The following is a 13,817-nucleotide window of genomic DNA, read 5'->3' as shown; positions in this document are numbered from 1 at the left end:
AATAAGATGGAAATAAATTCAGAAGAAAAAGGTTGGCTATCAAGGAGACTCTAAGCTCCTGTAGATAGGAATGAGGCACTACATGTATACAACGACAAGGGGAAAAGCGAGCCCAGAGAGATGCTTGGAGCAGTCTATCAGGTCAACAGGTAGCCAAGGAAAGAGCTTTCTAGTAACAATCTCATTGTGAACAGAAGCCACATGGGCAAATGGAGAGAGATGGTCCTCTATCATCACCCCTGCAGGTGGGCATCTCATCCAGCTGGCAGGCATCTCATGCACAAGCCATACGAACTTAACTGGGCAGGACTTTAGCCCGAGAACATGTGGGCCCAATTGCAGAAGTCAGGTCTGATGATCATGCCAGAGCCCCGAGGTAGTTGCTATCTGGAGAGTGACAGCACAGCCTGGGAATCACAGGTCCACCGCATGCTAACAGGGCCCTAGGGCTTCAGCAAGCTGAGAGCAGCAGAAATGGAGCAGCTGGTTTCCAGAATATAAGTCCACCCACAGCCTGCTCCAAGAGCTCCCCACTGGAGTCAAGAAGCGTTGGGGAAGGCAGGAAATTGAAACAATATGGGTGGGATGAGAGCATGGCCTGGACCCCATGCCCCAGTCCCCTCCCATCAATGCCGCATGATGGAGCAATTATTTATAGTGACTGAAACCAGGAGAAGCGCCAAGTGCTCCAATCCCCATGGGAGGTCAGATTCCATCCTGGAGGCAAATAGTAACCCTTCCACTCCTGCAGCTCAGGCCAGCTGCCATGGAAGGGAATGGACTAAACTAGCTTTCGAAGCTGCATTTGCCTTTGCATTTATAGGTGCATCTCTCTGCCTTCGCTGAGCCCCATATTCTCTAACAAATTACTCAAACATCTTTCTCCCACTAAGTGCCCAGACCCTGCTCACAGAAGGCTCACCTCAGGCCAGACACCTGCCACCAGGCCAGCTATTTGCACCTACTCTCAACAGGAGGGAACGGGCAGCATGTACGGAAACCGAGATGCCCATGAACTCACACGTCTTGAAGCTCTGCTGGAGGCCACGTGCTCGAAAGGTTGCAGGGGGTCCCCATGCCTCATGTGAGCTTTCTTAGTAAAATGGATGCTGCAGTTAAAACTCACCCCCTTGACATGGAGTGTGGCCCCTTTATATTCTCAAACATAGCTCAAGTGCATGTAGCCAGCAGAGTCCCACAGTGGGAGGCTGGGGAGAAGATGCAAATAGAGGACAGTGCCCAGAAATATTAAAAGGAGAGAGGCTGTCACTCAGCTTCTGCCCCACTGCAATCACCGGTCCCACATGGCTCAGCAGAAAAAACATCAGCAGGAGTCGGGATGATGGGAAGTACTGGAGCCAGGCTGACTAACAAGTGGCAACCGTGGGGGACCAGGCCTTTCTCTTTTGGATCTAAGTGTGAACGACAGAGTACACAGGCCTCACAGGGTGGGGAAACAGGCTGAGCAAGTATGGGCCACACTCAACTACAAGACAGGGTTCACAGATGTGTGTCCCAGGCCCCTCCCTGCACCAGCTAAAGGAAGCAAAAGTCAGACCCCTTCAGAGTAGCTGCGGCTGGGCAGGCTCTCTCCTTTCCTGGCCTAGGACTGGCCTAGGACAGAGGACTGCTGAGGTCATCTGGCTGAAGGATTTAACTTCTTGCATGCCGACCCCAAATTCCAGGGAACTGATGAGGGACGTAAACTCCTGGAACCTCAGAGTTCCTGCTCCCTTTCGCTGGTGTCCAGAGAAAAAGTGCAGCGCTTAAGCAATGGACAGCCAGAGCCTGATCTAGTCTGTGGGTTCAGGGAGGAGCCCCTGGGGATGTAAATACAAGCTGGAGGCTGTTGAAGTGCAGGATAGCTGTTAGGGAGATCTTTCTAGGGGAAGGTCTGGTCTGTGCAAAGGTCCTGAGGCAGGAAGAGCCTGTACATTCTGGAAAGGGGAAGCTCAGTGCCTTCCAGTAGGCCGTACCATGGCCCTGGGCAGAGAGCCACTGCATCAGCCTCTGGAGAGACTTTCCACCCGACGCAGGGCTCCAAGGCCAGTTCTTAAAGGAGAAATAGGACAAGGGTGGCAGGAAAGGCATATAACTTAAGATGGGGATTCCTGCTGCAGTGAATTCCTGCCGCCTTACCAAGCTCCCTTTTGCAGTTGCTCGGGGTGTCCCACACTGGTCTTAGGCACCTCAGCCACCAGCAGGGGAGAAAATATGAGACACCCACATAAAAGCAGAGACTCAGGGGGACCAGGTGGGGGGCCAAGGCTCAGTGTCTGACCAGCCTGGGCAGGAGATCTGGCAATGTTAGCTGTAAGCCCCTCAGTCTCCATTTCCTCATCTGAAAAACAGGGAAATGATGCCTGGCATGCAGAGTGGAAGACTCCAAAGAGAAACATCTTTAAAATGTCCTGTCACTTTGCATGCCCTGAAAGAGAGATCAGCAGATGGCCTCGGGGGCATGGGACCTGCAGTCACTCAGGGCCCCGCACTTGGTTTAATTTCTGCTGTCACTGTCGAGAAACAGTGACATTTTGAACAGAGGCCCCAGGTTTTCATTTTGCACTGGATCTCATAAATTGCATAGTCAGTCAGCCTGTAAGTGACCCTTTGAGTTCAGTTGGTGGAAAGATAGAAAATGCAGTGTTTACTGGCTCGGGCTTAAGTACAAGTGGGTCTAGAAGGACGTCCCTTCAAGGACTGTCACGAGGCTGCGTGTGCACAGCACACAGAGGTATGTGTCACCCGTGCAGAGTACGCTGCAGCACAGGACGTTGCTATTTTTCTGAAACGTGGACCTGGGCACCAGACAGAGTACCCTCTAAAAGTCTGTAAATCCAAAAGTTTGAGCTCCTGAGGTCTCCTTGAAACATGAGAATACACTTGACCTCCAAAAGTCAGATGCCTGGGGGTCACCCTGTCCGACAGCACCCACAATCACAGAGGCTATGGTGGAACCTGGGGGAAGAGGAGTCAACAAGGTCAGACCTACCCTCGAGATTTTTGGTAGGGAGGGAGAGCCGTTTCAGGTTAGCCCTGCCAGGGGCCAGTCTGGGACTCTCAGAAAACTACCTATTCCATCTGCAGACAGCGGTCCTCTTGCAGAGGTGGGAATGGGGCAGAGCCCCCCACATACACACCCAGGCCACGGGCTACTTACAGCGGCAGCAGCAGCAGCATCCTGATTGACTGTCTGCCTGCTGTCAACACAAGTCACGAGGGCTGGCCTGGCCCCACAACCCCAGTCACACTTCCCACCGCTGTAAGCCAAGATGAGCGACATCTGTGAAAAGAAGTGTTTCCCCCCGCACACTGATTTCCAACTTCAGGTTCTCTGGAAGCCCTGCCATGCTTTTAGCCAAGGAACCGTGGATGCATTCCTTCACACAGCTGTAACGCACTCCTCTTTAGACTCTCATCACAAGCCCTGGTTCAAATCCCAGCCCCACTGCTTGGAAGCCGGGCTACCCTCAGAAGTTTATTTAACTCTCTGAGTTCCTTCTTTACAAGACAATGGCAGCACAGCATAGAGTGACAAGCACAGAGTCTAGGCCAGCCTCCAGGCTCCACCACCTACAAGCCTTGTGACTTAAGGCAATCAGTTCAGTGTTCTGTGCCTCAGTTTCCTCATCTATAAAACTAGGCTAATAACAGCTACATCAGAAGTTATTGTCAAGATAAACTGACTAAAAATTTGTAAAGCACTTGGATATATGAATATTGCCTCTTGTTACATTGTGGTGATTAAATGATAAATACGGAGGCCTGCACTTGGTAATTAATAAACACTCAGTCAAGGTGGACCATTGATATTCTTTTTCATTACTCTTATTCTAGCCAGCATGACCGTTACAGCCCTGGGAATTAAAAGGGACGGTTCCTCAGCGATTGACAGGCGAGAGTAGCGACACCCAGCTGAAAGCAGTGTGGCCCCCGAGGCAACCGCTGGCCAGGAAAGGTCTCTTCTTCCAGGCGCTAATGCCCTATTTTCCCAGGCCTGGTCATGCTCAAACACTGGAGAGCAAGTCCCAGACGTCCAACTTCTTCTCCAGGTCCGATGGACTCCGACTCCATCTTCTGAGGAACTTTCCAAAGAGATTTAAGGGACGCAGATGCCCAGACTAACCTGCCAACAGCTGAGTGTCCTGACAAGCTGTGGGGACGACAACTCCGGGTTGCCCGTTCCTGCTTCGGTCCTGCCCTCTGAGGCCTGCGCGCTTGGCAGGAAAACGGGAGGTCGGGACTGGCTTTTGCAGGAGCCCCAGGACGCGGTGCCCCCCAGCATCCCGGCGAGGGACCGGGAAACCCCGCGCCCATCTGCCGGCCTCGGCGGAAAATCGGGAAGCGTCTCTGCGGTCCGCCAACTGCGTGGCGAGTCCCGGGAGCGGGGTGGCGGCGGTGACAGCGGGGACCCCGGGCCCGCGGCCGGCCAGGCCCACTCCCGGGCCGAGCGCTCTGGGGGCCCCGGTCGGGACCCAGGCTTGCGGGGACCCGCTCGGCCAAGCCGCCGCCTCGTCCCGGGCCGCCCCGCCCCGGCCCGCGCGTCCCCCGGGGTCCCCGGCCCGGCCCCTCCCGCTCGGGGTCCCGGCGCCGCTCGGCCGCCCCACCCCGCGGGCGCCCGCGGGCCCCTCGGCCGCCCCGCCCCGCTTACCCCGGGCTGGAGCCCGCGCCAGCAGCACCGCCGCCGCCAGGGCCACGAGCCGCATCTCCCCGGCCGCCGCCCGCGCCAGTGACGCGGGAGCAGCCGGCCGCGGACTCGCCCACCGCCGCCCCGCCCGCCCCGCGCCGCCCCGCCCCGCCCCGGCTCCGGCCCCCGCCCCTCCGGCCCTCCTCCCGCCGCTCCTCCCCGCCCCCCACCTGCCCCTGCCGGGCCCTCCCCTACCTGGCCCAGGTCTCGCCCTGCCCCCGCGCCCCGCGGCCCCTCCTCGCCTCTCCCCTACGCTCCCCGTCCTCTGACCCTCCCCGACCCCCTGCTCCTCACCCTCACCCCCTCATCCCCAGTCCTCACCGCCCCCAGCCCCGCCTTGCTCCTCTCTGTCCTCTTGGAGGCCTGCCCAGCCGCTGTGTCCTGTCTTCTAGGTACCTCACCGCGATCTGCACCCAACCACCTGTGGGAGTCTCCTCTGTACCCCCTCATTTCGCAGATGAGCAAACAGGCTCTAGGGCTGGGGCTCTTTGCAGAAGCACAGGGATTCCTAAGCAGGGAGGGTGGTGGGCTGTGCCCCGGAGGGGCTGGTCGGGTTTTGAGGTTACTGATGGCTAGAGGTCCCCTGAGGCTACTACAGCAGAAAGCTGGGTGAGCCCAGGGACTGCAGGGTGATGCAGGAGCCCTCTTCTGCTGCCACTAAGGAACGTCCCCAAGTGAGTTCAGAGAGGGTGCGACCTGGAGAGAGAAGTCAAGGTGTCCACTGAGGGCTGCTGTGCCAGACCTGGCCAAGACTTTGTAACATGTCACTGAACCCTGGCTCTGAGTGGCAGGTGCCACCCCCAGGCTGCGAAGCTCCTGAAGCTCCACATGCCTCAGTTTCCTCCATCTGTGTACCAGGGAAAGGGGTACTTCACTTATGAGTCTTTAACACTAAATGAGATCATTCCCCTTACCCATGAATGTCAGCTCCCCTCACCATCACCATCATCATCATCACCACCACCACTAATAAGAAATGGGGCCAGGCAGACAAAGGCACTGACCCAGGTCACATACTCGGGAAAAGATGACAAGGCCACACAGCCATGGTCACTCTGAGCCAACACTTGGTCTCTCGGTCATAGCTCTGGACTTGGGGCCTGAGCCTGGCTGGTATGTTAATCCAAGGTCTCCGGAGCAAGGAAGGGAAGACCTTGTGGGGTTCCAGAAAAAGGGGCTGGCACCCTGCAGGTGTGCCTCCTTCCCTATAAGGGAAGAAGAGTGGGGACTCGAGAAGAGATAAGAGTGGGGGCCCTGCCTGCTGGAGAGAGAGTGCTGAGCCCCAGGACCCAGCCAAGGAAGGGAGTGCAAGGCCCTTGGAGTCTCCCAGAATCCCGGGCATTTCCCTGGGTTTCACAGTGATCAGTCACTGAGAGCCCCTCACCGGGAGCAGAGCCCACTGCAGGGGCTGAGCTGGCATGAAGGCAGCAGACCTGGAGTGAGCAGTCCCCCTCAGCTGGGCCAGAGAAAGAGCCTGCGGAATCCACGGTCCTTGGACCTGATGCTGAGGGTAGGAACTGGTCACAGACTGGCTCCTGCAGTGCAGGGCAGCAAGCATCCCTTTAACACCTCCGGACTAGAGCTTGAGGATCTCTTTTGCACCCACGTCCCTGTGAGGTCCCAGCCTCACTCTTTTACAAATGAATAAACTCAGACTCAACAGGAGGAGAGACTTAGCCAAAGTTCCCTGGATCCCTGAGTCTGGATGGAAACTTGGTTATCTAATTGCAGATGGCCAGCTCCCTGGGACCTTGGAGCCCAAGGCAGTGCTTGGGAGCTGGAGAGGGGATGCAGGAAGAGGAATGCTGGTTCTAGAAGCAGGTCAACTCCTCCACTCCTGGTAAAAACTGTGGGACCTTGGGCAATTTAGCCTCTTGGAACCTCACTTTAAAAATGAAGATAGCATGTAAAGTGCATGTAGACCTGACCCCACATGAGCAGAGTGCTAAGTAAGCAGTAAAATTGTTTGGTGTACCACGGGTCCCCTCACCACCCCCCATCTTGACCTTTGCACTCACTTTCCCAGTGGCAGAAGGTAGAGGGAATCCTTTAGATATGTGGGACAGGCTAGGAAAAGTCATTTCCTGCTCTGATTATTGAAGCATTTCTAAATATTACTCTCTCCTTACAGAACTGAGCCTACATTAAAAGCAGCATTTTTAACCTAAATTGCCTACCCTTTGCTTTGCTTTCCTTTTGCCAAAACCGGTGCTGTGCTGGCAAGTTTGGGCTGGAAAGTGCTTTTCATGCAGTTCTGTGCTACATAACATAGTGTGTTTTCAGCTGTGTGTGCTGTCAGTACTTTTCAGCTTTCCCGGTGATCGGTCAGATTACCTTGGTAAGATCAGGAGCCAGGGGATATGCTCGTCCCCACCAGAGACAGAGCCTGCGGCCCAGACAACACTCAGTATTTCCATTGTTCTGCACTGAGCTGGCAGAAGCTTCCAGAGCTTTCTCTTTGCCCGCTTGCTCACGCACAGACTTAAGACAATTTTTAAACCCTCTGCCGGGTTATTTGTTCATTGCTTTACTTTGTCAGGTCTGAGCTTCTTCTGAGTTAGAAGATTTCATCCAATTATTAAAAAAAAAAAATCTCTTCTAAAATACCCAACTGCAGTTTCTGGTCTGCCGCAGACATTAATCCAGGTTTTTGTGGATGTTTAAGGTACCTGGAGGGTCGACTCAGTGATTCCTGAATTCAACTAGTGATCACTTAATGAAACTTAGAAATCCAGATTCTCTCAAAATAAATGCATTTACTGTCACTTTGCAGGGTGGGGGCGGGAGGTCTCCTTTTACTCTGTCATGGTTACGGTGTGGCATGGTGTTGTAATCAACTTGATATTGTGCACAGCAAATATACCCCAGAACTGAGAGCACCAAGGACGAGCAAACATCCCCCTTCTCGAGCGGTCAGCACATTTCCATGCTTGGTTTTACAGTCTGGATTCACACAAGTAATCTTTAAGAGCTTCTACTTCTTGTTTTCCACAAGCAGGTTACAGCTAAAAGCAGCTGATGGTCTGCTTGGATTACCAGTCAAAGGGAGCGATCCAAAAGAAGACACTGGATAAAAGAGGCTTTCAGCTGTGGTGGATGGGGGCAGCTAAGAAAGGAGAGAGCATATTTATGAAAGATGTGCCCATCTGATACAGAAGGCAAAGCCAGGTACCCCCAACAGGGAGCTTATTTGAAACCTGCAGCATTATTCCCTCGCAAAACTGGGGAAGGGAGAGGAGTGCATAAGTTTTTTCCCCAGATGGTAAGCAAATGTGAAACTGTAAACCCGATGGTATATTTAGATAGAAATATCTTCTCCAAACCTATTTCTCTGCAACCCTGATACATTGATGTCATCCCACGATCCTGGCAATGACTGTCAGTCTGGTGGCAGTTACTCTGCATGCTGGCTGGGTACAGCAATTAAGGCAAGCTTTCAGGATATGGGAAGAAATAACCGAGGGATTCCTAGAAGGCTCCACATGGAAGAGGTTGGGATGAAAGAGCTGAGAGGGACTGGGCAGATTATCTAAGCAAGTGACCAGGAAGAAACTTACCTTAGAACTGACCGCTGATTGTCAGACTCAAGGTCTCCGTCCCCAGCCGTCCCCACTTTCATTGAATGGAAGCATTTAACGACTGAAAGGAAGGTTGTCCTAGATTTAAAAAGATGAAAAATAAATGTCATGCATGATCCCAGACTGGATCTGGGATCAGGAAAAAAAAATTCTAAAAAGAACATTTTGAAACCATAAGCAAAATTTTAATGAAAGACTAATTCCATATGACAGCAATGTTAAATTTTCTGAATGTGGTTGTGAAAGTGAGTGTACTTGCTCTTAGTAGAACCACACCGAAGAATTTCCTGTTTAGGGCCATAATGCCTGCAACTTACTCTCAAAGGGTTCCGCAAAAACAGTAAAATAGTAATCTGCCTATGAGTATAGATTATAGATTGGAAGAGAGGGGATTCTTTGGGAGAAAGGCTTTCATGATTCGTTTGCATCTGAAGCAGTAAGATCAGTAATGCAGATATACTTTCCTTGGGAGGAAAGTCCAAAAGAGTGGTTCTGCCTTCTCCCTCTTTCTCTTGCTGCAGGAAGTGTTCACAGTGCAGGCAACTCTTGAACTGGACCTTCCTGGCGGGTGGGAAGGGCTCCCCATGCAGAGTTGGAGGCGGGGGTTAGCCTGGGCAAGAGAACAGCATATGTCAAGGCAAAGAGGAAGGAGCTCATGGGACTTTCAGGCCCCACAGATGGCTTGGGGGTGCTCAAAGACCAGCTGTGCCTGGGAATTTGCTGAAGATGCAGAGGCTGCCACAAAGCCCTGGCAACCCTCAAGCATCAGGCCCAGGAGTCTGTGCTTCTTTCCAAAGATGGAAGGGGCCCCTGAAGGAGGAGAAAGGGTCCCACATGTCCCCAAGTCAGCAGAGAGGGAGGGACCACCAAGGAAGAGCAAGTCTGGGGACAGGGGTGGCATTGAGACTCAGAGGTCCCATCCAGGTAGCTGAAGACCTCAAAGGGCACACTGACTGTTGGGGTCTGTAGCTCAGGGTGACTGTAGGGCTAGAGAAAAGGATTGGATCCATCCTCAGGCTGACACTTGATGCTGTGAGATCGAGTGCCATCACCAAGATCTGTTTTCTAAGTCAAGAAGAGGGCTGAGCCCTAGAAAATTCACCCTACCTTGCACCCAGTACATGGTGGACTATCAATTAAAGCTTTTGGGGTGCATCAATGAACTAGTAAATGTAGACAGAAAGGGAGAGAAGAAGGGGGAGGGAAGAGAAGTTATCATTGAAGAGACAAAGAGGGAGCCAGTCCAAGCGGCTGCTGAAAGAAGATGAAGGTGGAAAACCGAGAGGGTCTGATCACTAAGACCAGCTTTCAAAGAGATGGGTATCTTATCTCAAAGTAAAAAGCATAAAGAGAAGCAGGTAAACCCTTTATCTTCTCATCCTAACCAGACCTAGGAAGTAAAGAAAAGACTGTAAAGAGATACCTCTCTGATGTATTTCAGATTTTTCTAAACAACGGCTTGTATCGGGACAGGAAACTCTGGAGCTGGGAGCAGGTCTCATGGCCTTCCCTCCTCCACCACCGGCCATACTCACCCTAGTGGACATGCATTGACTGTGCCAGTGTCCAGTCTGGTCTCTCTGCTTCACCCTCTTGGTGGGTGCTTAATATTCTGGGTTAATTAAATAAGGAACTGTCGGTGGTGGAGTTGAAAGAGCTCTCCTTGGACAGGCAGCAGTGGTTCCTAGCAAGAGGGCGATACTGAACCCCCAGGGTCTTTGGAAATTTATGAGTCATCTTTTATTGTTACAATGAATGGGAAGAAACACAAGTGGCATTTAGTGGGGAGAGGCCAGGGCTGCCAATTGCCCCACAATGCAGTGGGCAGTCCTGCACTCTAAAAGCCAGTCTCCCCCATTGAGAAGCAGAGAAGGAGGATGAGTGGAAATTGCTGGCCTTGTCTTCTGGGGCAAATGAGCACTTCTGCGGTTTTGTGAGAAAAGGGTTTGGTAGATTGAAAGGGCCACATTCAAGTAGAAGTTGGCTTTTGAGTCTGCAGCATCAGACCGAGGTCAGCACGTTGCTTGCCACCCGGCTTGTAGGTTGCTCTTTGGTTTGGCATCGTCACGCCAGGAGGCTGCCGCTGCCCATCCTGATGTTACTCTTGGATCCACTCTGCTCTTGCAGAGAAGGAAGGCCCTTTCCCTCTGGACACATTGGGGTCTGCTGAGCTCTGCTCTCTGCCAGCCGGAACCGAAACGGACCAGGAAAATCTGAGTCAGCACTGCTCAGGCTCCCCAGAACCCCTAATCCAAATAGAGCCAGGGCTGGCCGAAGGGGAAACCATCTGATGGCCAAGGAGCCCGGGCTACTGCAGGGCACAAGTTCAGCCCTCCAGCCAAGTAGGGCAGGTTGCTTCTGCCAGCCTTCCTCACTAGCACGAGACAAGGATTCAAGGAGCTAGTCCTTTGTGCAACACCTTGAGTAACCTCCCTCTGAGGCAGAGGAAACCAAGACTGCCCATCCTCCACACCCTTTCACTCCCCTACACACACACACATACGCACAAACGCACACAATCCCACATACAATTATGGTCTACTCCAACTAGAAGGACCCAAGTCCCCTTAGCCAAAGGAAGGATGAGATGAGACTCATCTGCAAGGCATGTTTACCTCTTCTTGGCACTCTCTCTTCATCAACCAGTGTAGTGGATCTGCTTTCTGCAGGTTGAGTCCCTCTCAACCAAAGCTCAGAGTTCTGGCCAGTTTCTCTTCTAGAGACCCACCCAAACTCATGTTACTATTTCCATTCCCTTAGGGACCTTCTTTCTACCTAGAGCTAACTGATGACTAGTTCATGCTCACATGTAAAAGGCTGTTGTCTTAATGTATGAACCCTCCATATTATTATTTCAATACAGAAGGACAAATTGTAAGTTAATGAATGGCTGTCTGATGGTGAAATCGCTGAGTCATTAGGTGCCTTTGAGGAAGCAATCTTGTGAATGGGAAGTGAGTGCTCCAGAAAGCAGAAAAAAGATCTCTTCCATATTTGATAGGGTGGCCTTTAGTCTAATAATGCAAAGTTGCAGGCTTAGCTAAGTGTGGGGTGTCTATTCCAACTGCCCCTCAAAAAGACAACAATTTTTACACTTCAAGACTCAGCTTAAAGAGGCATCACACCCTCCAGGAAGCCTCCCATGCCTTAACAGTCCTGTACAAACCCCTATATCCAGCATTATTGAAGGTTGTAAACCCATTTGTCACCCTGTTGGACCGTCTGATCCCTGAGGGCAGACAGCGGCTGTAAGTCAACCCGGTGTCCCTCCTTCCTGAGCCCAGGCCCTGAGCGTGGGAGAAGTGAGGGTAAATGTCTACAGGATGAATGAGGGACCCAAAGCAGGATTTTACAAACAGGGCTCCAGGAGCACCCCAAGACCTCAAAAACTTCTCTAAAGGAATATTTTAAACTTTGAGAAGATCTAGAAAAATTTATGAAGGCCATGGATTATCTGGATAAACAGCTCATGATCAGCTGGTGGCATTTATGTTGGCAGTTGTGATTCCTACAGTATTTTGCACACTCACACTGGGAGATTAAATCTTCTCAACACTTGAAGGTGAGACTCCTGCACCTCCAGAAGGTCTGTATACATGAGGGGCAATTTGGCTCCACACATACTGAGATCAACAGCCATGTAAAATTAGCATTGTTCATTTCGGCTCTATTGCTGTTATAACTGTGTTTAAGTTATAAATTTCATTTTGTAAAGCAGCTATAAATAGAAAGTGTTTTTACCCAGCATTATGTTTGTGTTATTTAAGTACACCTGAGCTCTGTAACAATGTCCTTTCCTTTGATAAACAAAGCACTGCTGTGGGGGAATTCTCACTCTCTTCTCCTAAGACCCATGGCTCCTTGGCTCAGTAGCTCCTGAGTGTATGCTTGGACGGGCTGCAGAAGGTACAGCAGCAGGACACAAATAAGCTTCAGACTTGGTGCAACATTGAGACGTTATTTCAACCAATGCACTCGCAACACCAGATCCCTTCTGCAAATCCATCTGAGGTGCCCACAGACTCAGAATACTCGAGGCCCGTTGGCCACGCATATTTACCCAAAGTCACCTGCTTGTTCTCAGATGTATTTATGCCGTGCCCTTCATTTAAGTTGGCAAATAGCTATTAGGCATAGCATGTGTTTGACACAGTTCTCAGAGCCAAGGATTCACTGTGAACTAATCAGAAGGGGGCGGCCCCAGCCCTCATGGAACTTATTATGTGTGATGAAATAGCACATAAATTGATAACATACAAATGTGAAAACACAGTTTCCATTTCCATGAACTCTAAGTTGAATGCTTTGGAAAAATGAAATGCTGGACATACACATGCAAAAAAACTATTGTTGAATGAGTGCAAACGATTAGGGAAGAAGGACATAAAAATCTAGGATTTCCCCTCATATTTTTCAAATGAAGCAATTGAAATAAAATGCGTTAGAGGTATGGTATGTACAAGACGGTTGTTTGGGGACTCTACACTACAACCAACACTCAAAAGAACTTGGGGGCGGGCCGCGGTGGCTTAGCGGGCAAAGTGCTTGCCTGCTATGCCGGAGGACCTCGGTTCGATTCCCGGCCCCAGCCCATGTAACAAATACGGAGAAACAGAATACAATAAAACAAGAAAATGTTTAAAGATGTTTCCCTTTCTTCCTTCCTTCCTTCCTTCTCTCTGTCTTTCCTTTAAAAAAAAAAAAAAAAAAAAAAAGAACTTGGACCTAAGGCAAAAGTGCATATATCTATATTTTTAAGTCAAAATATTTAAAGCATGTATACTTTTTTAAAAATAATGTCCTGCTTCAACTGGTTTTGCAATCAGCCAACCAGCTTTGGGTCCCAGTTGCTTCCAAGGAGCAGCCTTCTCCTGCAGTGACCCTAAGTGTGTCTTCCAGGCCCACATGAATTCCTCTCTGCAAGGATTCCCCCAAACTGAAGACTCCCTCTTTGAACCATGGTCCCACTCCAGCCTTCCTGGCTGCTGCATTCCTGCCTCTGGCTCATCCTCCTCAGCATCCATTACCATGCACCACAGAGACTGTAGAGTTCAGGGAAAGGACCGTCAAGATCCCACCAGCTCTGATGGGGGTCTCGTCTTCTCCTACAGGCCTCCTCCCTGGACCCCTTGGGATGTCACATTTCCAGTCAATGAATTACAGGTTGTTCTTAACAGCTGCCATTTCTCCATTTCCCCCTCCATTTCCCTCATCCAACTTCCTCCTGCCTTCCTTTCCAGCCTCCTTCCTCTCCCTTTCCTTCTGGTCCTTGCACTGCCCTGTTACGGGACCTGGTTTTCCACCCCATCTTGTTACCTCCACCCTTTTTCTCAACTGATTCTCACTGTCATTCTCTCTCAAGACCTCCTTCTCACATACAGCTTTCAACCGTCATCAGAAATGAGGACACACCTCAAAAAGAGCTTTTTTAATTTGTTAGTCTTGAATTGGCTGCATCCTTGTTCATTACAAGGTGCTCTTAAAATTCATCAAAGCTCATTTGATTTGGAAGAGCCAGGAATTAAGATGCTAAGAGCTGGGGTTCATGAAAT

General features: G+C 51.0%; 1 protein-coding gene across 2 annotated transcripts in view; it reads right to left on the bottom strand.

Annotated features, from left to right (window-relative positions):
* VSTM4 (V-set and transmembrane domain containing 4) overlaps window positions 1–4,716 on the bottom strand; it is a 110,524-nt gene extending 105,808 nt beyond the window's left edge. For both annotated transcript variants that reach the window (XM_077124650.1, XM_077124651.1), the window contains exon 1: window positions 4,652–4,716. In XM_077124650.1, coding sequence (XP_076980765.1) covers window positions 4,652–4,706 — 55 coding nt within the window. In that variant the 5' untranslated portion in view covers window positions 4,707–4,716. The remainder of the gene's footprint in view (window positions 1–4,651) is intronic.
* Window positions 4,717–13,817: the final 9,101 nt, after the last annotated feature.

Source organism: Tamandua tetradactyla, chromosome 13, assembly GCF_023851605.1.
Source record: "Tamandua tetradactyla isolate mTamTet1 chromosome 13, mTamTet1.pri, whole genome shotgun sequence".
NCBI classification, from domain to species: Eukaryota; Metazoa; Chordata; class Mammalia; order Pilosa; family Myrmecophagidae; genus Tamandua; species Tamandua tetradactyla.
This window is presented reverse-complemented; position numbering and strand designations above follow the sequence as displayed.